The 25827-nt window shown below is 34.0% G+C and overlaps 2 protein-coding genes across 5 annotated transcripts in view; one reads left to right on the forward strand and one right to left on the reverse strand.

Annotated features, from left to right (window-relative positions):
- The window catches only part of LOC126740724 (coiled-coil domain-containing protein AGAP005037), a 196606-nt gene that overhangs the window by 129859 nt on the left and 40920 nt on the right, over window positions 1-25827 (reverse strand). For 3 of the 4 annotated variants that reach the window (XM_050446858.1, XM_050446865.1, XM_050446863.1), the window contains one exon: window positions 1362-1522. In XM_050446858.1, the coding sequence (XP_050302815.1) occupies window positions 1362-1522 (161 nt within the window). Of the gene's footprint in view, window positions 1-1361; window positions 1523-19121; window positions 19271-25827 lie in introns of those variants that run through there. The other variant, XM_050446871.1, reaches the window with a different exon arrangement.
- Window positions 2367-4233, forward strand: LOC126740729 (uncharacterized). Its single transcript, XM_050446878.1, has 2 exons — window positions 2367-2645; window positions 2711-4233. The coding sequence occupies exons 1-2, from the start codon at window positions 2575-2577 to the stop codon at window positions 3882-3884; spliced, it is 1245 nt and encodes a 414-aa protein (XP_050302835.1). The 5' UTR covers window positions 2367-2574; the 3' UTR covers window positions 3885-4233.

Genomic DNA, 25827 nt, shown 5'->3' on the forward strand with positions numbered 1-25827 from the left:
ATTAGAAAAACTGCCTTTTAAATTTCGAAAATATATATCTCTATATAGGGAGTAATAAAAAAGTATTAACTTATAATAATCGTAATGCAATTGATTTTCAAATTTTTGATGTAATTCAAGTTTTCTTAATCTTTATATAACTAGCGAATCTCTAATAAATTCTCTTAATTTTAAGTAATAAAACATAGAAGATTTATTTTTTGCGGGGTTAGTGTAATCCTTTTCTATAGTAATTTTTTTTCATTTTAATAATTATAAAGATGTTTTGTTTTATTAAATTATTAAAAAAGTAATTTTAATATCAAAATAATTTTTTTATACATATTTTTTAGGCTTTTAAGGAATGTCAAAAGCTTTATAAGGATTTCAAACATTTCAGTTCTTTTAATCCCCAAGTAAGTAGAAACATTTAACTCTTTTTCCATTTAAAAAAAACTATATATAATTAAATTATTTATATAAATAAGAATATTTATTTATATACATTTTAATACGAGTGATTAATTTACCCATTTAAAAATCAACATCTTGTGAAATGCTTTTGTTTTAAACAAATTAATAAAGTGACGTATAAAATGTCAATTATTGGAAAAATTTGTTCGTAATTTTGTATGTTTTTTGAAATTCTGTTTTTTGAATAAATTGACGTCAAGTGCTTTAGAAAAATCCACAAACAAAAATATTTCACAAAGCAGTGATTATTTTAATGCTCTAAAAAATATTTATTTTGATTATTTAACAATAAAATAATATCTGAAATAAAAAAAAAATTAAGCTGTAAATCTACCGAAAATGTTGATTTTTTTATTATTTCTGGTATTTTGTTTTTTCAAATTATCATAATTTATTTATAATTTTGTTCACATTATTATTTATGATACATTTTTATATAAAAAACACATGATATCTATGATATTGTCAATCTACGCTCCATTCTTACAATTTCTTCAACCTTGAGGAAGTCAAAGGCCTTTTGGGAGTCAAAGAAAGCAACTGTATTACTTTATTTTTAAAGAAATCCTTCAGTTTTTTGAAAACCTTCAAGACTCTTAATTCCCTTCAAAGTATTAGAGATATCAGCTTTCATGATTTAAAATATTAGTCAGAGTATTTGAAAACTAGATAAAAAGTACCAACTAATTATTTTAAACTCCATCTTGGAAAAAAAATAAAATGAAGATATTGCCATCTTTATCATTAAATCAGCCATTTAAACTTTGAGGTACCTTAATCTCTTTACACCCAGTACATAAGGCCCATTTCCTCAACAAAGAGACCGTTAGTTCAAGAATAAGGATAGGAATGACCGGCCCGACTTCCCGATTTACTTTAATCAGAGTTTCAATAAAATCTATTGTTACCTCCAAATCCATAGTTCTGGATAGGGGTCCTCCTTGTCCAGCCATATTGGGGAGGTACTGTCCGTCAGTACCCGCACCCAAGGTGTGTCTCCTGGGATCGTCCCTGCGAGCGCTACGGCTCCTGCTACCCCTCACCTCTCCGCCCTCATTGTCGCTACGGGCTGAAACAACCATAAAATCATTATTTTTTAAAAATCTAAAACAAGTTATTCAACCCCCATGGTGCAAAGAAATTTAATGCGACATACTTTATAAAGAGAGGGTTGATTGAGTTCCACTGAAATGTCGAAACCAAATACGACAGATTAAGCGAGCGTATATATGAGAGGCAAAGGAAATGGGGTTGGGGTAAAAATCTGGCTAATTGTAGAGGGTGTGTATTCGAATTCGTTGAGAAATTGATTTTTATTTAACGGCATCAATCTTGATACTGTCAAAGGCTTTACACAAGTCCAAATATTAAAAAATATGTTTTTTTCTATTTTAATGTCGTACGAAAGCTGATCAGTTTCTTTATTAAAAAGGTCATCTGAAGTTTCTTTGTAAATACAACCATTTTGGAGTTATTGAGTAGTTTTTGGATTGATTAAGAGAAAACCTTGATACAGTCAAAGGCTTTCTGTAGAACTAAATATTATGACAACTTATACAACGAGTTGATTTATTTTAGCTCCTTATGATTGCTGATGGGTCTCTTTACCAAAAAGGTCATTTGAAGTTTCCATGTAAATACAATCATTTTAGAGTTATTAAGTAATTTTTGGATTATTTAAGAGCAAATCTTGATACATTCAAAGGCTTTCTGAAACTCGAAATATTATGGCAATTCATAAAACGACTTGATTTATTTTAGCTCCATATGAATGCTGATGGGTTTCTTAAACCAGAAAGATCAATTGAAATCTCCTTGTAAATACTACTGAACCTTTAAGGATTATTTAGCAATTATTTATTGAAATTAGTATTCCTGAACATGTCGTTTACTACCATTCAACCTATGTGCCAACGACATTGACTTCCCAAATAATGAATGTAGAATCATAAGATCTACTAAATTCGTACATTTTAGTAAAATGACCCTCTCTAAATTTCCTGTTCAAAATGCCAATCGTTCCAGAACTAACCCACGAGTTAATAAACGAAATCAAAGTAAGAGCAAACGTTATTGGTGATGATACCGTATACTTGGATGCTCCTTTGAGGCCAGTCTTTGATGATTCCGATCGGCTTTACATCAAAAAGCCCAAAATGGCTGATTTCTACGACCTTAATGTTGTTCCCCCAGTAAGTGATAGCCCTGCCGAATTTGCTTTGCGCCGAATACGCTCCGATGAAATTTTATCCCCTAGGAACTCAGAGGAAGACATCAAGAATGCAGAAGACGACGATCGCCCAAGAATTAGAATCGATCCGCGATATAAGATCGTTCCGAGGGAACTTGAAAAGTACAGAAACCGAACGTTTCTATTTATAGTTACTCGACCAACAGCTCCAGAACCACCCAAAATTGAACCTCCTCCAGAGCCAACACATGTTAAAACATTCCTGCCAAAACAAGATGCTTTGGTGTATCACTGCCAACCAAATCCAAGAGGTGTTGTAAACGTTTTTAAATCTTGTGCACTCAACGTTAGACAATCAGCTCTTAAAGTTGATAACGTTGAAATTTCCAAAGCCAGTAACCTCGGAAGCAACTTGGATTGCACTCAGACCTTCCAAATTGATATTAATAAAGAAAATTGCAGGAGTAAATTAAAAGCAGACAATGATGCTGATAAGTTGCTAGCTCCACTGCTACGCGAAATACAAAACTATAACGTTCCATTTAGTAAAGTATCTGTGACGAAACGTAAGAATAAGTGTCAAAATACTTGTACGAATTCAGAAGTGATTCCAAAGGAACTTGATCTGGTTTTGGGGCTTTACAAGAACAACAGCCAAGCTCCTCAGGATTCCAAAGATTCTTTGACAGACCTTATTAGGTTTGTTAATGGTGCTGATACAACAGAATGTCTTAGGGAAGACTGTGATTCTTTAAAGGATTTTGTTAGTGCAAAAAGATGTCTTAGAGAGGACCCTTATAGTTCAAATCACACTCTTTATAATTGCAAGGTCAGTAAGAAGAACGTTAGTGTGTTAGGAGGTAAACAGAGCTCAAGAGTTCATGAGATTAATGAACCAAAGAAATCTGTCAACATATTCTATTGCAAGAAATGTAAAAAGTATAAGAATATTGATGAGCTTCGAAGAACTGATTCAATAAAAGTCATTGGTTCCAGTAAGCAACGTGAAAATACGCAGATCTCTTTGCCTAACCTTAAATATTTGGATCGTGCTAGATCGAGTACATACAAAGCTCCATCCAGGCAGATATTTCCTTCAAAGTCATCATTCAGGTCTGTGGATTCATCTAAAGGGATTTCCAGAAGTCAGATTTATATGCATAATCCCAGTTTACATCAGTTTTGTAAAAGTGTTATTAGTTCTATTAATAAATTATCTGAGAAGTTGCCTTCAAGATAAAATTTTTTTTTTTTTACCAAATGAGTGGGAGTTGAGGATTAGGTCATACATTGAGGGTATCTCTTCAGCAACTGGATTTTAATTTTATACATGCATCACTAGTCGAAAAGGAACCATATATATAGAGTAAAAAGCTGATTTATTAAATTTGTATGAGTTCTTTGAGTGATTTAATAAATACCTTGGTCTTGAGTGCCATAATAGGTGTCAAAATCGCCTTGGCTTTCTTGGAGTCAGACTGTTCGATAGACTACTAGTCAGGGATTTCTTGAATGTAATATTGTCCTTTAGTATCTCTGTCATCTACTAGAATATTATATTGTATCTTATAATAAACAAATAATTTCATTATGGCTTTCTTAAGTTCCTCAAAGGGTCTAAAGACACCAATATATTAATTTATGGAGAAAATTCTCGAATCTTTTGGATTTGGATTTTCACTAGAAGCTACTTGAATCAAGTTTTTAAAAAATCCTCGATATTACAATTAAAAATCTACCAGTGGTTTTCCAGTCTGAGCTTCGGGGCATTCATTAAAACCAAATCGGGAAAATAAGATTACGGTTTTGGGGGGTGTTAGACCTTCCCCCCCTCTTCATAATAATCGAGGGCTAAACAAGGAAATGATTTCCTAACCTAATTTCATGGAATTTAATGGATTTCGCTTCACCCCCTTATAGCCGGATTATTGGGGACGCTGAATTATTTTATAAAAACCTAAAAATACAGCGCGAGCATCGATAGTGTGGTTTTTGTGAATTATTTCTGACCCCGGCAACTTTAATTTCGTATATCCTATAAATAATTTTAGTGTCAAAATTAAATCAGCCGAGCAGCAAAATAGAAATTGTAGTATGTAATATTGTTGTCACGGATAAAAATAGTGTCAAGTATTTTCAGTTTTACTGGAGAACATCAAGAAATCAAAGTTAATTTTTTTTAATTTTCTCATTTGTTGGGATTCCATGGGTTTTTGATTCGTATCAGAAAATACGGGTGTAAATATTTGCCTCTCTCAGTTTTCCTTGTGTTTTTTACTGTTTGCGGATGATATAAAATTGTTTACAAAAATAGATACTGAAGACGATTGCGAATTCCTTCAGGTAAATCTTAATAAAGTAGAGAATTGGTGCAATGTCAATAGACTATATTTAAATGTTAATAAATGCTCTGTTGCCAATCAATTTTGACTATAGAGCAAATAATGTTGTGTTAGCCAGAGTGGCTGAAGCGATTGATCTGGGAATTACTTATGATGCGTTAAGTAAAGTTTCGCCAAGCATGTAGCAAAAATAGTTTCTGACTCTGCCCAATTGTTGGGTTTTATTTATCGAAACTGTCGGTAATTTGAAAATATTCAATGCTCAAAAATAGAATACGAATCTCTAATTTGGTACCCAATTTATAGCTGATAGATGATATTGAGCGCAGTCAGCGCAAGTTTATGAAGTATCTCTGGTTTAGAGAGGAAGGTGTCTTTCCAGCCAAAGGTTTGGATAGTCAATTATACTTTAATAAATTTAATGTTATACCCTTAGCAAAAAGAAGAGAAATTCTTTCCATAAAATTCTTATATAACCTTATTCATAACAAGATTGACTGTCCTACCCTTTTGGCTGGTTTAAATTAGCGGGTACCAAGAATAAACTCTAGGCATTTTAGATTATTTTATGTAAATCCCGCTAGGACTAATATTTTATTTAAATCCCCTATTAATATAATGTGTCAGAATTATAATAATAATAATTTACATGAATGTTTCGATATATTTGTTGACAGTTTAAGGTCCATTATAGAAAGTATAAAGTAAATAGGTGATGCAGAGTCTTTCTAGTATGTATATAGATAGTCTGTTTAAGTATACATAGAATATTAAGCATTTTGATTTTTCATCTTTATACATATTTTGGTAATTTTTTTTTAATCCTTCCTGTAATTGGGTAACAACACTGGTAGAAATGACGGTAATAATAACTAATAAATTCTGTACATTTTACGTTATATTTAATGTAATAATATTTTTACATATTGTATTGGGTAAAACTTTAACGTCATTAGAATTTACAGGTGATATTTTGTATTTTTTTATTTACACACAAAATCTACAACGTAAACTGTAAAGTGAAGTTTTCCTAGATGTAAAAAAATGTAAACAATGTAAAAAAAATAATTTACACAACAAATACTGCAATAAAAATTACAACATATATTATGTACTTATATTTTTACATAGTATATTATGTAATTACATTTTACATAATTTCATATATAAAATTACAGTATAGATGGTGTGAAATCACTAACAACAAAACTACTAGCGCCCCCATGATAAACTTGCCAACTTCGCCATATTGTTTTACTTTATTTCTCGTTCAGTCTTTCGTCCATCAACTGGCATTATTTATTGTGCCACAATATACATTAAAGCGTAGTAACGGGTGTGACAGGTAAACCTGCAGTTTAAGGTGAGTAAAATATTCTTTCTTATAATGATGCAATGCAAAATTTGTGCATTTAAGAGCATATTTACAGACAACATCCTTTAAATCAAAATCAAACAGTTAATAAAATGCAAGAGGTTAGGTATATGTTGTCCTTTAAAATCTTGCAACTATTTCACTACAAATATAAAAGAAATTTTCATGCATGGATATAAACATATAAAAAATGGATTAACAATTTATTGTCCTTTAAGACATATTTGTAATTATGATTTTAAATTTAAAAACATTAATAGCATGAGATCCCATGCATGTGGAAAACATTATGAGCTTCATTCTGGTAAAGTTATTGAGAACACTGCTTTATCTTTAAATGAGCTAAACATTGAATTGGATCAGAAAATATAGTTACTACAAAAAAAAATAATTTAATTGAAAATTCTAATAATTTGTCTAACAAGGATGAACTGAAGGAATTAGGATTAAAAATATTATAGAATATGTATCTTAGATTGCAATCCAAATATTTGTTATGTGACAAAACCCTTAACACAATAATAGAAGGTTTTTCTGATTTAGACAAATTGTCCTGCATTATTGAAATTAATGGTAAGCATTTTTTATTGTTTTGTTTTGTTTTAATGTGCATAAATCTTTTTTAGATTCAAATGCAGAGCTTCCATCCACGTATTTTGTATACTGCGAAAAGGAATCGCTGAATCTCGACACATATGAGACCTTCGAAGATTCTTTTAAAGTGTGCATGGCTATTTACTTTATTTATAATTTGCAGTATCCAAAAGAAATAATAACGGTGTTGGAGTTAATACAAAGAATGTTTTTAAAAATTCAACCAGATTCCGGATCAAAATCTAAAAAAATTAACACCACAAAGAGGAAAGTTTTTAATTTTATGAACAAATTTAAAAAATTTTCTATAACTAAATAGTAACATCTTCGTATGATGTACTATTTTTCTTCATTATAAAATATATATTTAGTATTAGGTCAGAAAATTTAGCATTTTTAGGATTTGCATTTTTAGTTCCTATTTCTTATGATTAAGAATATATATACATGTTGTTTCTTATTATATGTTAATATAATTACATGTATGTTAACGTTTTCGTTTTGTAATATAGTTTATGTTATGTTTAGGTATCAAAAGATTTGTTATACACTTGAGACATAATTAAGTCATCAGGATATTTACCAGGTCGTTTCTTAAATCAGAGCTCTGGCATATTTAAAAATGATTGACATCTATAAGAAGTGTTTCGAGAAAACTATGCAAATAAAAATATATAATTTACAAGTCATCTAATTTTTAGTACTCTATATATATTTCAAGTCAAGTCAAGTATATTTTCATTTTCAATACTTTTTGAAAATCCTCATATATATGACAATAATTTTAAAATGTGCTGTTTTATATTCTTACATAAGTTATTTGTTTCATTTGTATATACATATCTTCAAACAGAACTCCGCATTAAGAAAAGACCACCTCGTATCTATTATTTAAATTTTATATTATAACGGTTTTTGAAGTATACATAGTTAAAAAGTGACCTTTGAAAATTTTTTGATATGTCTAATGTTATGTGAATGTGCCTTTTAGAAATACACTTATTTTGTGAAATATTTTACAGTATTTTATTTATATTGTCATATTATTACAATTCGTATGTAATTTTATATTACTTAACGAAAAATTTCCAAAAAAATACATTTACTATTTAATTTTACCTGGAAACGTAAATTTACATAAATTTATTACGTAATTTATATCGTAAGTTTACTTTAGAAACGTACATAATCTACTCTGTAAATTTCTGCATAATGGTTAGTGTATAATCACATCAAAAAATTACATTGTTTATTGTGTACCCATTTAATATTTACATATGGAATGTAATTTTACACAATATATTGTGGTAACAAAATTGCCAATGTAATGTTATGTAAATTTACAATGTGCGTTTTACCAGTGAAACCTGTTGGAAATAAATGCCTCTTTTTTTGTGCATGATATAGTGTGAAGCACTTTCAATTTCATTCGATAAAATAAAATGTCGAGGGTCAATAGGTTTCATCCCCTAGAACCATCAACAAACGAAAACAGGTCCTTTTCTTAAATAATACGTTTTCAGGTAATTTATTTTCAAGGGGTTCTGGACCGTAAAATGGAATTCTTCCAGACTCTTTTTGTGTTACGGACACGTTTCTGGGCTTAAGGGGAAATTAATGGCCTTTTATGTGGCAAAAAACGAGCATTAATATCATAAAAATTTGACAAAAGCTTTTTATATGAAACAATAACGGAGCTTTAGCTCCGCGTAAAATGAATGATTAACAAGTTTGAAACTGAAATATTATGTTTTCCTTGCTATAGGTTTTAACCAGTCCTTTCATCTTATCTATCCTCAATCATTTTCATAAATTCCTTAAAAAAGAAAAAAATCTTCTCTGGTTTGCTTAATTATTGCAACAATGTTTGCTAATTTCTTCTAAAGCTTGAATTGTCTCCTGCATAAAACAATCTATTGAACTTTACATGATGAAATATATATTTTCTTATGTATTTTTTTTCGTAGAATCTAGTGGTGCTATTACTTTTTTGACATTTTAAAAATTGTAAGTAAATTATTAACAATTATTAAAAAGTTCATTGTTGCAAAAAAAAAATTCAGTTTTTTGAATTTTTTTGCTTATTTTTAAATGGGAAGTATAACCTTTCTTTATTTTATTAAAAAGTAGAGATAAAAACAAAAAAAATAAGCCCCATATGAACTTCCTAGGACAATTCTCTGAAGGACACATTCTGTTTAAAAAAAAAGTAATTTTTTCGAAAAACTTAAATTTCTTGAAAAATTGTTATTGTATAGTACTGAAAAAAATAGAGATTATTTAGGATACTAAAAGGTATATTTATACCATGTCTTATGAAAATTGCATAATTTTTGGATAAATAAAAAATAAAAAACGAAAAAAAAAACTTTTTTCGCAATTTTTGCATTTATCTTGAACATTTTGAGGTTATGTTCAAAAGTGCCGTTTACAAAAATTATAGATTTTTATATTATCTACAACTTTGCCATTAAGCACTTTTTATTTAAGCGTCAACTTTCGCCGGAAATAGCGATAGAAAAATGCTCCAGCTGTTTTTTTTCAGTTTTCACCCCCGCAACTACCCCAGGTATGAATTTATTTTTTTTATGTTTCTTATGAACCCCTTTACCACATCCAGTCGTTCATTTGCGAGTTGCAATTTTTTTGTTAAAAAGTACAGATTCCCCGGACTATGAATGTTTGGGGATAAAACTAGAAAACGTTTGATTATAAGTCATTATCGTAAAATATTTTGAAGACAAACATTCCTTATAAAATGATGGAAGCTTGCGTTCTTACGTATTAGTAAATAAATGAAGCATCAGTGTATAAAGTTTGTACCACTTATACACAAGTAGAAATTTTCAAAAAAGAACTGAAAAATGTCATATATCGGCAGCTCAACAGTTTCCAGGAGTTAACACGTCAGCCACCTTAAAAAATCGACGTCAAAAAGCTTTAGACCGGTATTCATGTTTCCGATAAACTTTTTCCTTCCTATATAGTAAAGTTCTAGCTGAATCTGTTCTTAGTTCCAATGATAATGCTGAAAAGTCGATGCCTAAAGTACCCTTATTTTCAGCTTAAAGAGGACCTATAATTTTTTTTCTTCAGAATGCAGTTATTTATTTCATTCTTATCCAGAAACGTCTAAAACGTAATAACGTAAACGTAATAAATGCGTTAGATACATTTTAACGTTTTAGATTCGAGATATCATCACTTGGTGGAACATAAGTTAAAGCAGTTGTTCAAAATGTGAACCTCCACTGCAATATGTAGAATAGAACTACGACGCATCGATTGGCAAACTCGTTGAAATATTCCGGAGGTGTGTTTAATGGTTTCACAGGATGCGATAATGCGATTTCGTAATTCTTCCACAGTATCTACTGGGGTTGTATAAACCAAATGTTTAAGGTGACCCCAAAGAAAAAAGTCCAATGAATTAAGGTCTGGAGATCTAGGAGGCCGAGGTTCCAAGCCGATCCAACGATTCGGATGCACTATGTTCAAATATTCGGACTTTGACCAAGAATCCTTTTTTTTCGTAAAAATAATAGATAAATCTTCTATTTTAATTAAAAAAAAATAGTTTAAGCAACCATAAATAAGATAGGACACTTTCATCCAGTCTATCCTCAATACCATTTTAAGTCATTAAAAAAAACATCTTTGAGCTGCCCAACTGTCCTAAAGAATTCTACCAACTTTCATCCCCATCCAATGCCCCTCATAAAATAATAAATAGTTTATGCAGTAGACCAGTTTACATAAGAAAAATCCTATTTGATGATGGTTCAGGCAATAACCGAGAAATTACACACAGTACAAAAAAAAATTTAATTCCTTGTCTATTTCCAGGCATTAGACCCCATTTCATAACCAGTCATCCATAATTAAATAATACATAGGAAGAAATCAGGCTAATTCACACATTGACACATCTGCAATTGATCAAGAAATAGCACTTGAATTACACCCAAAAGGCTCATTATATGCTCAAACAAACAAATAAAAGACCAAACAATTTTATTCCATAATATTTGACATACTACAAAGGGCTTGCCTTTCCCAATACAACTCCTGCTCGAAAACCCTATTGGTCCCCATCATAAAAGGATTATCCACCAGTTCATCAAACACTTGATCACCACTGGAAAAACTGGAAGTTGCGCTGCAAGTATTCACAAATTTATCCTCAAACGCTTTATGGGGAGTCTGTATAATTTGAGGCCGGGTGTTCTTGGTGGCTTGCACCAGCTGACTGTGACATCCGATCGAACTTTCAGTTTGGGTGTTACAGCTGTGACTAATGGGGACTTTTACTTGAACGCCATATTCTAATAATGCGGGTGCTGGTGTCTTTGGATAACTCAAAGGGATGTTTGGTAACGTTTTGGACAAGTTGCTGCTGGTTTTATGGATGGAGAACTCCGAACTGGTGTTCAGCTTCTTGGATTGGCCTCTCATGATTCTTTGGTCGCTTTTTGAGATCGTGTTGGGATTTTTCAGGGTTGCTTGTGAGCATATTTGCTTGACAATATATAAATTTGTATGGTTTTGTTCAGATTGGTTGTAAATCTTTTTGTACAGATCGTCCAGGTTCAAAAGCTCTTCGTACCGTTCTATGACGTTTAAAACTGGATGGTCTGCATATGGTGGCAGATTGAACAGGCTGTGATAACCAGAATCTGGGATGTTATTGAAGGTTTCACATTTAGGAGGGGCTGTTCGAAGAAGATTGTTGGTGCAAGGAGACCTTTTGGAGCGACGACAGTTGGGTGGAGGTTTGTGAGGAACAACTGGTTTATTTACGATAGATTTTGGAGTAAACATGATTGGAAAACAAAAATTTGGTTTTTGACTATCACTTACAGGTCGTTTGAGTGTGCAGTTGGCAGATGTCACTTCGAAGATATGATTCAGTAATAAATAGAAGTTTTTGTGCACACTGGTTGGTATAAAGATAAGTGAACCTTCAGTCAAACTTTATCATCTATAGAAATAATAAAAGGAAATTTTGAATCACATTTGATCACCAGTAGTAGAATTTTATAACACTTCCTTTGTTGACAATAAATCGAAGCTCATTGAGAAGTTGCTTATGACCTATACTTAGCACATTAGGAGATAAGTATGCACCTAGGCCAGAAAGGTTCTTCTGTAACCCTAAAACAATTTCTTCCAAATCTGGATCATACCAAAACCCCGTCAATTTTGACACCCATCAGACCAAAGTTTGGCACATAAAACAACACACAAATCAACAACCCTAAATTTCCGTTTATGATGTCGCGACCAAATTCTACAGTGAGAACCCAATGCATCCCACACAGACCGAGAACCAAATCCGTAGGTTTAAAAAAAAACCCTTTACCCTCGACTGGTACCGAGGTCAACCCCAAAAAAAGTGCCGAGGCTGTAAATGATGACACTCAAGATTCTTCTTATTACAGCTTGTTTAACTCGGCGCCATGCAGCGAACCACGACTAAAGGTCATCGAAAGATACGAAGAACTTTTGAACCTAAGCAGTCATGACCATATAGCCTGGACCACGTCGGAGTCGCCTCTGAATTCCGCCCTTCAGTCTCGCGAAAGACTTTATATTCTCAAGCAAGTTTGTCCAGGATTTAATATGGAACGTCCCAGTGCGACTCTGAAATCGATTTCGGAATGTGAGATTACGCCAACCATTACAGCTGAAAACATCCAGATCGAAGGCGGCTTCAATCAGAATTGTAATAAAATCTTTCACTCTAGAGGCATCGACGTTGACTTGAAGCATAAAATCTATAGCAACACCTCAAAATATCTGGTAAAAAAGAACGTACCCACATTAGATTCTAGCATGCAAGTAGGTATCCCTGGAACGAAGTATCTACTCAGTCACACCTGCGATACGCAGACAGATATCAGTTGTTTGGAGCGCCAGAGCCAGTTGGTGCAGGCTTCCAGCAAATCCATACCCCAGGAAATACAGACAACTGAAAAATCTGTTGAAGATAAACTTGTCAGCACCAATAAAGTTTCCTGTCAGCCTAGTAGGGATGGATTTACTCAAACCTACGAGTTGATCACCGAAAATGATTTGTTGTGCATGGAATGGATCGATAAGAATCTTTTTAGGGTGCCAATGAATCCGCACACCATCGTCGTAGATAAAGAGAAGGCTGCCAGTGAGTTCACTTGCTTGGGAACAAACGTTTTTGAGCAAGAACTTATTTGGGAGGGACAAGCTCTTTATTAGTGAGTTCAGTTGTGTGAGTCAGTATATTTTTCATTTGTTTAGTATGAATAAATTCAAATTTTTCATATGAGGGTTTTGTTATGTAATTTGTGACCAGTATAGAGCTAAGAGTGGTTGAGCAATCATGAGTTCATGAGTCAATCATGAGCGAGCTCCTGAGCTGATGAAATTTAGCTTTAGCTTTTCTTGTGAACAATTTGGAACTTTTTTTCCCTCCTACATATAAGTGATGGTAAATATCAAAGAAGGTTCAGTTATCTCTGTTCCTCCTTCCAATCTATTAATTTGCTATCATGTCATTCCAACTCTTTGTAATTCCTTCTTCTTCTTGATCTATTTAATTTGCTCTGTCTTCGACTTCCTTTTCTGCCTAAACAAACCCACTCCTTCTATTAACTTATTCTTATTTCAAGTTTCTCTTAATTGTTAATGGTTTTCTTATATTTGCTGCTTCTCCACTTCGTTGTCCTGCTAATTAGAACCTATTAATGCTTATTTACTGTTACACCCTTCTTTTTCATTAAATCCTCCAAATTATTTTTCATTTTTTATTACTCCATTTTTTCTGTTTCATTTTTTATTTTTTATCATTCTGCAACTTGGTATTTATTTTTGTGATTTTTTCTCTACTTTCTTTTCCTGTTTATCATTTTTTTTCAGTTAAACAAATGCAACTTTATACTTTTTTACTCCTTTTTCTCTTTGCTTTTGTTCTTGTTTTCTTCTTTTATCCGTTTTTCTCTCCTTGTTGAAAGATAGAGTTGGCTTAAATTGGATTGCATTGGATTGACTTGGATTGGATTGGGTTGGGTTGGGTTGGGTTGGGTTAATACTATCCAGGAGACAATAGACAAAGGAAACTTTGCGTTATATGCAACTAAATCCTGGATGGACCAACACAAACTTGAGCTAGCCCCAGAAAAGACAACTTCCTTAGTGTTTGGATGGAGTTACAAAAACAGGAGAGAAATTACCTTCAATCTTGGCCCAAATACCATAAGACCCACAAAAACGGTTAAATATCTAGGAGTGACCCTGGATTACAAGATGTCCTTCTCGCCACACATTAGCGAGGCCATCAAAAAGACAAACAACGTATTCAGAGCTCTCGGAGCAATTCTACCTAACATAGGAGGTCCCTCAAGTAGCAAAAGGAGAGTCTTTGCTTCTGCCTTCCAGTCGATCATCTTATACGCGGCCCCAGTTTGGTGTGAGGGGGTCTGCATTGCGAGAAATGCATCCAGATTATCATCATGTCAACGCAGAATTGCACTAAGGTGCATGAGTGCCTATCACACGGTATCGGCGGACGCAGCCTTCCTTTTCGCAAGCCTCATACCAATAGTGGAGCTCATAAAAGAACGAGCAAGAATAAATAGCAGAAAGAAAAACGCGAGAACTGAACTAACGACGGAAGATATGGAAGTGCAGGAGGAGAGGAAAACGTCAATAGCTTCATAGCAGACGAAATGGAATGCAACGCAAACAACTGCATCGTGGACAAAAGCACTGGTAAAGGACATAGACAAATGGATTAAAAGAACTTTTAGTGATATGACATACGCAATAACACAATGCCTAACAGGACACGGTTGCTTTGCAGCATATTTATACAAATTCAAGCGACGTCAAGACCCTAGCTCTCTGTATGGAGATGCTTACAATGACACAGCGGAGCATATGCTTTTTCATTGTGAACGTTTCCATAGTTTCCGAACACGCACCGAGTTGGAAGTTGGAGAAACCTTAAACAAAGATAACCTTATCAATATCATGCTGAGAGACAAAAAAACTGGGATGTTGTCAGCCAAATAATGCAACAAATGATTGAGACCACGGAAAAAGAAGAGAAGCAAATAGTATAGGCCTAAGATACTTGTTTCCCTGTGAAGGATATTCAGAGATGAATGGATTCGGGGAATACGAGGCGGAAAAAAAATAGCGGTGTTTTTTAGTGGGTATAGGCTTGCCGAGTCCCACAGTACTGGCTCAGAAAAATCGATCACATGTGTAGACGTCAAAAACGCTTTCAATACAGCAAATTGGTTCCTGATTGTTAAAAAACTAATACGACGAAATATCCCAGATTACCTAGTAGGTATAATACAATCCTACCTGGAAAACAGAATGGTACTAATTGACGGTAAGACTAAAGAGGCCATAACAGGGGGCGTACCACAGGGCTCTGTTCTTGGCCCGACCCTTTGGAATGCCCTATACGATGACATAATGGAACTAAATCTAGGCGAAAGTGTGAAACTCGTTTGTTACGTGGATGACAATTGCCGACAACATCCTACTTGGAAACACCGCATTACACAACAGTTGGATGTATGTAAATAAATTAGAAGTCGCACCAGAGAAGACTACTGCAGTGGTTTTCGGTTGGAGTTATAAAAATAGAAGAACTATAAAATACCAATTTGGACAACATGAGATCAAACCACAAAAAACCACGAAGTATTTGGGCGTAGTGCTGGATTATAATCTAAATTTCTCGGCTCACATAGATTACGTCATTCAAAAATCTGATAAAGTGACTAAAGCTCTACAAGCACTACTACCAAATATTGGGGGTCCATACAATTCTAAAAGAAAAGTTCTGGCAATGGCGTTACAATCCATTATACTGTATGCAGCCCCAGTTTGGAAAAATGCACTGAAAACCAAGAGAAACCAAGAAAAGTTAACCGCATGCCAAAGGAAAATGGCCATTCGATGCTGCAGCAGCTATAAGCGGACTTATTCCAATAGACTTATTATTAGACGAAAGGGACAGAATACAAGAACGAAAAAAATAACACATAGAAGAAGGAAGAACTGCAGAAAATATAACATGAACACAGGTGGCAAAGGAGATGGAGTACCGAAAGTGATGAAGCTAAATGGACTAAAACAATACCTAAAGACATAGGACCATGGATAAATAGAAAACACGGGGAAATAACGAACCCAATTACGCATTTCCTTACAGGACACGGTTGTTTTGCTACGTACCTGAACAGATTTGAAAAAGAGACTCACCTAAATGTGTGTACGGGGATACAGAGCAGGACACAACATATGCTGTTTAAATGTAAGAGATTTTTGGAAATTAGACTACATACCGAAATAGTAACGGGATACAGACTAAACGAAGAGAACCTAGCGGAAATCATACTTAGAAATAAAGAGTGCTGGAATGCGATACACAAAATGATGTCCTCAATGGTAAAAATAAAGGAACGGGAGGAGAGAACAGAGCAGGATAGATAGTCAGGTAAACAAAAAATAGAAAAAAACAAGCACAAGAGTTAAAAAATCGTTGGGTCTTAAATTGTTCATGCACCAAAAATTATTTACGGGGGCACTAAAAGAGTATTTAAAAAACTACCACTGGTTAAAACACTCAATTGGAACCATTTTTTAAACAAAAACCTGCAGACCACAAGACACTGTTTACTTTTGCGCCATCTACATTAAAGAAATGAAGCAGAAAAAAAAGAAACAGAGGTGTCATCTGTAAACACTCCTGTGAGAGCAGAAGTTGTATTGCCCTGCTTGCAAGGAGGTCAAACAAATCTCTCTGAAAATGTCTTTAAGTTTCTTTTTTTGCAACAATATTATGCCACTGTTCTTATATTTTACTTTTTACTACTTTACAATGCTAGTTTGGGAGCCATAGATTTCATATCCAAAGACGAACAGTGTTTTTTACTATATTGCCATTCTGCACTGCATGCCGGCACTTTTCAACATTGATTTATTTGACCAAAGGTTAGTTTAACTATTATATCCAAGCCCAAAGGATTACCAAGGAGTGCATTTTCAGAAAACGGCGATAATTGGTATACACACGTACTCAAGGTTTGTCATGAATTTGCAGTTTGACAGACTGAGCAACTTTTCCACAAACCTCTTGCAAAACCTGCAACGACAGTCGCATTTCTTCTAGATTCCCTAAGAATACCACCATGTCATCTGCAAAACGTTAGTTATTTAGATTCTTACCATCTATGTTTGATCTCTCTTATCTTTTCATGATTGTAATAAAAAGTTTTGGTGACATAGTTCAGAGGTTGCTATTTCCATGTAGTTTTACAGTCAATGTTGCCTTTATCTAGATATTATGTAAAGACACTATGAGTTTGGTATATCGGTAGTCGATTCTATATTCCTGAAGTACATTCCACAATGCATCAATGCATTTAGCTCCAATGCATCGAAGGCTTTATGGAGGTCCATGAATGTTGTTATTAAAGCTCAGTTGTATTTAATTGTCTTTGCTATAAGTATTTTAATGCTTTGGAAGTGGACATTCGTTCTAAATTCATGCTGAAAGCTTGTCTGTTGCACAGGCTACTAAAAACCTAATTTATTTTCTAATTGGGCGGTTATAATTCCAGTAAACAGTTTATAAATGTGATTCAAGAGTTTATTGGTCGGTAGTTCTCTAGTTCTGCTATATCTCATTACTTGTGATGCAGGATTATATTGAAATTATGACAGTTTTTGGAGACTTAAGAGATTGGAAAGCTTTTTAATTTTTAGCAGTAGATGTGGTTCTCCTATTTATATTGCATCTGTAATTATGTGGTCTTCTTGTAACTATCTTGTTTTTCAATGCTAATTCTACTTCCTCTATAGTCATATCAGGCAATTCTTTTAATTCTTCGTTGAAAATTTTCTTCCTTGAATGTCAGGAATTCGGGTTCAAGGTTTTCTCCGTCACTGTCATTAATTTCACTTATGTAAAGGAGTTTATAGAATTCCTTCACTGTATTTAATATTTCCTCTCTATTGGTCGTACGTTCTCCATCTTCGTTTCTAATTTTGCATATTTCTTCTTTTCCATTTGTAAGTTTTCTTTAGAGCATCTGCATGCTCTTGTGTTCGTTCGATTTATCTCACTTTGTACTTCCTTGTATTTTTTCTGATTGATGTTTGTCTGATTATTTCCATTAGCTCTTTTTCTGTGGTCCTTTCTTCTTTCTTGCATTAGTTCGCCAGCTTCTTCCCTGATCCTTTTTGGTTACTGCGGAATGTTTATCTTGACTTGTTGTTAGGGCCTTCACTATATTATCATTTAAGGTATTTATCTTTGCCTATTTTTTAAGATTCTTTTAATAGGACGTAAATGCATTGTTGCAATTTATAAGTATCAATTGACGTATGCCAAGGCTTTTTATTTGATGCTGCTTTTTAAAATTGAGATGGACTTTTGCTCTTATCTACGGTGGCAGTGGTAAATTTATTTAATACTAATACATCCTTAATGATATGTTTATTATCGGTTATAATGAAGTCGATCTCATTTTTGTCAGACCGTTTGGGCCTTTCCAAGTTTACCTCTGTTTGGGTTTTTTGTGAAGGAAGCTGTATATAAGAAATAGTTTTTTTTGTAACATTAGCAAGGTCTTTGAAACATCAGCCTTTAGAACCACTTTAGCATTAAAGTCAGAATTGTAAAATGAGTTATCCGGTCCTCCCAAGCTATGTTCACATCCTCATAAAAGAGGTCTATTGCCTCCTCGGTGTGTGTATAGGTACTAGTAGGTCCATATAAAAACATCTTGTCGAACTTGCATTGTCTTATTTATTTAATGTAACACGACGTTTCGGTTGGTAAGTATCTCCAAACGTTATCAAGTGTAAACTGGTTACATTAAATAAATAAGACAATGCAAGTTCGACAAGATGTTTTCACTGTACCATTGTCTACCACCTTCAAAAACAGATAGGTCCATATACTTGGATGATTTTAAGATACTCATTGATCTTCTATTTAATCTAATAATTATAATTAAATGACTCTAGTTGCTATGACTCGATTTTTTCGCCTAGGTATCACCGGCAAACATGCCCTATCCTTTACTCTAGTAAACTGTTATTGATTACCCTTAGCGTAAAGCTACAGGTATTTAGCTATAGTAAAATAGTAACCATCACTGACCTGCCTCAAAAGCAACTTCCTAATCCACATGGACAAGAAAACACCACCAAAAAAACTACAAATTACTACACATACACACACACTCACTACGCGGAAAAAAAAACCGATTAAAACAGCCGTTTTCCACGCCAGAAAACCGAACTGAAACGAGAAATGAATAGTTTTATGTGTATATATGTATATGACTAAGCAGACTTAGCAGACGTCCATGCGATACACAAAAGGGGGATCGGGAGACGGCCGCAGGGAAGGGGAGAGCGGGACGCCGCGGGCGTCGTACGGCGTCGAAGTTTGACGCTGACGCTTGAAAGAGCGTCGGTTTCGGGTGGTTGCTTGATGAATGCCAGCGAGTCGGTTTGGAATATTATTATGATGATGGGGTGTAGTGGAATATCGATGTTTAGTAGGGTTTAATGGGTTTTCGGATTGTGTCTAGATGAAATTTATTGATTGTTGGTAGTCTACTATAAAAACCGATAAACTTTAAGAGGTGATTAAGCAAGTCATTTGCAACAAAAAAGTCTTATAACATTTTTTCGAAAAGTTGTTAGTTCTTCTGGTATTTAACATTTTTTGATTTTATCAAATTTCGGTTCAAAGTTTTTTTTCATATAAATAATAATATCTCCGTTATTCTTACCACCACATAAAATTTAGATATACCATCTAAAAGAGAATTAAATTTACTATAAGATGTGTATATTTAAGTTTTTAAATAATTTTTTATACCGGGTGTTATCAGAAGTTAAATGTAACATTTGGAAAATGTGTTCTTCGTTGTCGTTTTTCTAAAATTTGGTAAATAGGGACATGTCTTGTTTCAGCAAAAACTACTGCATTTAATATGCTTTCCAATGATATACTTACTTTTGTGATAGCTATTTGTTTTCACAGAAAATTTTCAAATTTTATATTTCTTGATCTTTTGAGCACCAATGCGGTGAGTACTTGTAGATCTATAATAAACAAATAACATATCGCGATAGTCTTATTCGATCTTTTTTCTTAAAGAATGAAAAAAGGCAGGTTTTCCTTATTTTGTAAATGGCAATGAATCCGCAAAAGAAGGAAATTCACAAAGGCAGCAAGGGAGTATGCGCTTCGTTTTCCTTATAGACGGCAACCCCAAAGAAGTACATTTGCAGAAGTGTTCAGACGCTGTGGGGAAACTGGTTCCTTTCGAGGTTTGCGGATTAGAGAAGGTGGTCAAAATGGTCAACGCTGGAGACAAGAACCTGCGATTATGAGAGCTGTTACAGAAGATAGATCTAGAAGTACTCGCCGCATTGGTGCTGCATTAAGGATTCACCATTCCACTGTACATAGAGTTCTTAAAAAAAAAATTGCGATCTTTGCATCCGTTTCATATGAAAAAACTCCAGGATTTATTGCCAGTGGATGGTGAGGTGAGGCTTCAATTCTGTAGGTGGTACTTGAATAAGTTGCAAGAGTGGGGAACAGATCAAATATTTTGGACAGATGACGCAACATTTACAGAGCCGGAATAATGAATTTAAGAAATAACCATATATGGCATACAGAAAACCCTCATGCGACTGTTGTTTCACATTTTCAGCATGAGATAAGGGTCAACGTATGGATAGGATTAATGAAAGTCGCTTTTTCGGGCCTGTAATACTTCCTGATCGGCTCAATTCCAATGAGTTTTCAAATTTATTAACCCTTTGAGGCCGGTATCATTTTTTTTTAACCTTTGGTGAACATTTTTGTTTTGCTCAATTAATTAAAGATTATTTAATATGTTTTTAATACTAAATCTTTTTTTTTGCATATGAGTTAGTTACAATGAGGTGAGCTCACTGTAAGGACACTAGGCAGATAAACAAAAAAAAATTGGCAAAAACTAATTTTTTATTGCTAGAAAAATACATTGATTATAAAAAATTTATTTGGTATGATATTGACAGAAACAGTTTTTCTTATCTGAAAGGCACAGGGCAACATCACGCCTAAAAAAATAACAATAATTAACTATGTTTATTTATTTATCAATGTAATATCAACAGCTACCTTGTACAATGCCTTGAATAAGAGTCGTACCGAATTTCGTATGGTACAGTACGTTTGAAATGATTCACCGTTGCTGATGGCCGACCCCTTTTCGGTAAACCTTGTTCAGCTCCCACAAGTCCCAGGCCCACTGAAAGTCGAAAAAGTTTTAGCGAAAGTTGCGCATTGGAATCCGTTCTTTTTTGATACAATATGAATGCATTTACTAAGGATAAATCTATGAAATAAAAAAAAATTAATTCTATGCCACCACTTTTTCGACTTTCGGTCAACCTCATAAAGAGTTTTTAGCATGTCCGTCTTATCCACGTATCCCATATGCGTATTATATTTCTTTACTAGTTCAGGACAAGTAACATCTTCGGCGGAACCATCTTTTTTTTTGCGGGAAACATCGAACCATTGATTTTTGCATGGATCCAGATAATTAATTAAAAAATGGACTGGCCTATTATCCATCCATTTCAAAAATGTCAACCCATCAGTGCTAACTCTCCAATCGAATTCACCCCTTGTTAACTGCTTGTCATCTAGTAGATCTGTTGGTAGATTCTTTCGATCTTTTCTGACGGTACCGCAAGCGTAAATCAACTCAGTTTGCAGTTGTTTTTGCAGCTCGACCGAATTAAAATAATTGTCAACATATATTTCGTACCCTTTTTCAACTAAGCCTCTCGTAAGGTCTCTAACAACTCTACCACCAAGAGACTTTTCGGTCATTTGACCTATTATACCAGTGTAAATCTGAAATTGACATACGTATCCTGAATTTTCGAAACGAATTCAAACTTTAGAGCCACGTTTTACTGGTTTCTTTGGCATACACTGTTTTAGGGAGCTTCGTCCTTTGAATCGGATCATCGACTCATCAATAGCTTGATGTTGACTTGGTTTCAAAGCATTTTTATATGTATCAGATAATACATCTAACAAAGGCCGTAATTTGTAAAGCTTATCAAAGTTTTGGTGATCACGGCCAGGCTGTACAGAGTTGTTGTTTAGGTGCAGGTTGGCTAACATCCATGAAAACCTGTCATTACATTATTAAACTTATGAATGGATCTCTTATTTCCAATCGTGAGGACCAGTAATCCTTGTAGCTGGGTAGCTTTTTTATGCACATTATCAAATTTATTGCAATAAAACCCTTTATTTCCTTTACATTAGTAGGCGTAAATGCATGATTATTACCTCCGTTGCTTTGCAAGGCATATAAGTTAGTTTGAAAAGCTATGTGGTCTAACAGATGCTCAGGGAATATATGCAAAAACATGTCGGTAGGGGTTTCTATATCGGTGGGAATGTTTGGTCCTATTTTTTCTCCAAATTCTTTAAAATTTCGAAAACAGTGTGAGTTGGAGTCCATATAGTTTTTTTGCGAATTTCCTGGGCTCGTATTAGTGACAAAGGTAGCTCGTCCTCATCGCTCCATTCGGCTAAGTCAGCATCAGCGTCTTGGGACAAAGAATCATTCCCAAATATAATAGGCATATTTTCTATGTCAAACAAATCAATTGCTGGCGACGCCGCTGCCGTTGGGCCTACTATTTCTGCGTCCCCTTCAAACTCATCTTCACTAACACCTCCTAACTCGCTATTGTCACAAGGAATTTCTTCCAAATAATCATACAGGTCATTGGAGTTGAGATTTATAAGCTTGTTATAAAATTTATCTGTAAAAATCCTATAAAAAAACCGTTAAAAAAATACTCATGAAATTTTGAGAAAATTATTTGCCTAAAAGACTGGTGTCACCGCCCTGAGCACACCATATATTTTCTATAAAACTAATACCTTTTTCTCAAAATTGCATTCTAGCGATAACATAAATATCATCCTAGATATTTTATTTCTAATATAAAAGCAAATCTTACCACCCATGGTCCCAAAAACTGCTCTAACAACCAAAAAACAGGGAAACTTGTTACCACAACAATACCATGTGCGAACATTAATATGCTGTCTTTTACTGTCTTTAATTAACTGTCCAAATAATACTCGACTCTTATTGGCGCTTAAATTTAGAGGAGCGACACGCTTCCGCATACGTCATCAATGATATCTTCGCTGTAAGCACACCAGGACCGTCAGTAAAAATTAATTTGTAAGTGTCCTCACCACAGGCACACTAGCACACAAAGGGTCAAATATTGACCTTGTTAACTTTCTGGAAGATATCCCCTTAGCCGCTAGACAGGAACTTTGGTTTCAAATGAACGGATCCCCAGCCCATAATGGCAGAATTGTGCAAAATTCCTTGAATCAATGCTTTGAGGAGAAATGGATCGGACGATACGGTCCGGTAAGATGGGCGCCAGACATAAACGCCCCTTGACTTTTATGTCTGGGGCACATTAAAATCTAATGTTTATAGTATTAACATTAATACTCAAGACGAACTAATTAATCGAATTAGTGTGTGTTGCAATGAAATGCGAGAAAAACGCGTTGAACTTGAACGGGTTGTTGATAGTGTCAGAAGAAGATGCATCAAATGTATTGAACAAGAGGGAAGACATTTTGAACAATTGCTATAATTTTAGGTTTGTTTAATGAAATTTTGATTTTTTTAATTTTGGTCAATTGTCGATTTTTGTGGTTTTCTTTCTTTTGCCCATGATATTGCTGTGAAAACAAATAGCTATCACAAAAGTAAGTATATCATTGGAAAGTATATTAAATGCAGTAGTTTTTGCTGTAAAAAAAACATGTGCCTATTTACCAAATTTTAGAAAAACGACAACGAAGAACACATTTTTTAAATGTTACATTTAACTTCTGATAACACCCGGTATAAAGCATTACACAAAAACTTAAACATACCCATCTTATAGCAAATTTAATTCTCTTTCAGATGGTATATCTAAATTTTATGTGGTGGTAAGAATAACGGAGATATTCTTGTTTATATGAAAAAAAAACAAAGAAATTTGATAAAATCAAAAAATGTTAAATACCAGAAGAACTTTTTTGTTGCAAATCACTTGTTTAATCACCTCTTAAAGTTTGGCGGTTTTTATAGTAGACACCTTGTAGAGAAGAAAAACTATGCAAACTGCATGTTTTCTTTCAGCAACGAAAAGGGGCGTAAGCTTTAAGAAGTATGGACATCAGAATTGATAAAAATAAAGTAATTCCTCCATAACTGGCTACTGCGGATATGATTACTCAATACTTTTGCAAGTAAGATTAATAAAAACTGTATAGGAACTTGCAGTGCTTTATTTTGAATAAATTTCGATTTGAGTTAGCTACCATAAATGAGATGCGCGATTGCTTCCTATCAATTAAATCAAATGTGGCAGGTCAAGACTCATTATTAGTTCGTAGGCTAGGTCACTGTATGCCTCAGGTACTACCACAAATTTATCATACAGTGGTTTGGAAGGTAACTATGTACATCGCATTCCTAAAACGAGTAGTCTCATAAGTTTCTTATTATCCCTTTACCTGTGGTGCCCTAAATATTAGAGAAAATAATATGTAAACAGGTTGTGAAATTCCTCACTGAAAATCATATACCTCCTGATTGTAATCTACTTTGCTCCTAATTAAAATTTATAAGTCTGTATTTTTATTTTATCTCAATAAAATGACGACTCCTTTAGGTCGTAATCCGTAGGGTTTTAATCCAATAGGGTTTTAATGAAGAAAAAGTAATTTACAACTCACTGGAAAAATGAACAGACACGTTTTGATTTAAAACTAAGGCAATGTTTTGTTGTATTCAATTTTTTTTGTAGCAGAAAAGGGCCTCCACCCTTGTCTATATTTTCGTGTCTATATTCTAACATCGATTTTTAGACCGTTTAACTCAAAAGGGGTTGCCCCAATCGAAAAACATATAATAATCAAAATTGAAGATACGAAGTTTCTCTATCAAAAACCTCTCTTGTAATTTTTTCGTATCTGCAAGGGATTTTGAGAAAATTGGCTTTGAAAAAATCATTCGCAAATCCATGTCCCCCTTTCAGTATTTATTTTAAAAAGGAAAAAATCGATATTCCCCTGGCATGGGCGTTTAATCAACTACAAACGGGAATTGGCTAATTCGCAAATTGCCTTTGCACTGCACACATTAATAGATTTTTCGTATGTGTGTTTACTCCTATAATTTGTAAGCAAGGGGTGTCGTACACTCTCGGATATTCTTACGTACAGGACACTTATTAAGGGTGTCCCAATAGGAACGCACGTTTTGAATTGCGCAGCATTCTTTTTTTATCGCAGTATGTCAAAAGAAAAACTGAAAAGAATAATGTAAACAGTTTGCGATTAGTAGCCATGGAACGATATACGGTCGAACAACGAATTATTATTGTTAAAACACACTGCAAATATGGAGAATGTTTTGCGGAAACAATTCGTAAATTGCGGGGCATTTTTGGTCGACACAATGCACCAAATCACACGACCGTCCAAAGACTAATTGATTAAGAAATTTGAACAAAATGGTTCTGTCGTGGATGTAAAAACACCAGTGCGTCACCGTACTAGCCGTTCTGTTGAAAATGTTGCCGCAGTGCGTGAAAGTGTTCGCGAGACTCCGGGAACATCTATCCATCATCGTGCACATTTCAAAGAGCACTACCCACCGAATTCTAACAAAAGATCTTCATTTACATGCCTATAAGATTCAATTGACCCAAGAAAAGCCAGTGGACCATGCGACGCG

The sequence above is a fragment of the Anthonomus grandis genome, chromosome 9 (assembly GCF_022605725.1).
Source record: "Anthonomus grandis grandis chromosome 9, icAntGran1.3, whole genome shotgun sequence".
Lineage (NCBI taxonomy): Eukaryota > Metazoa > Arthropoda > Insecta > Coleoptera > Curculionidae > Anthonomus > Anthonomus grandis.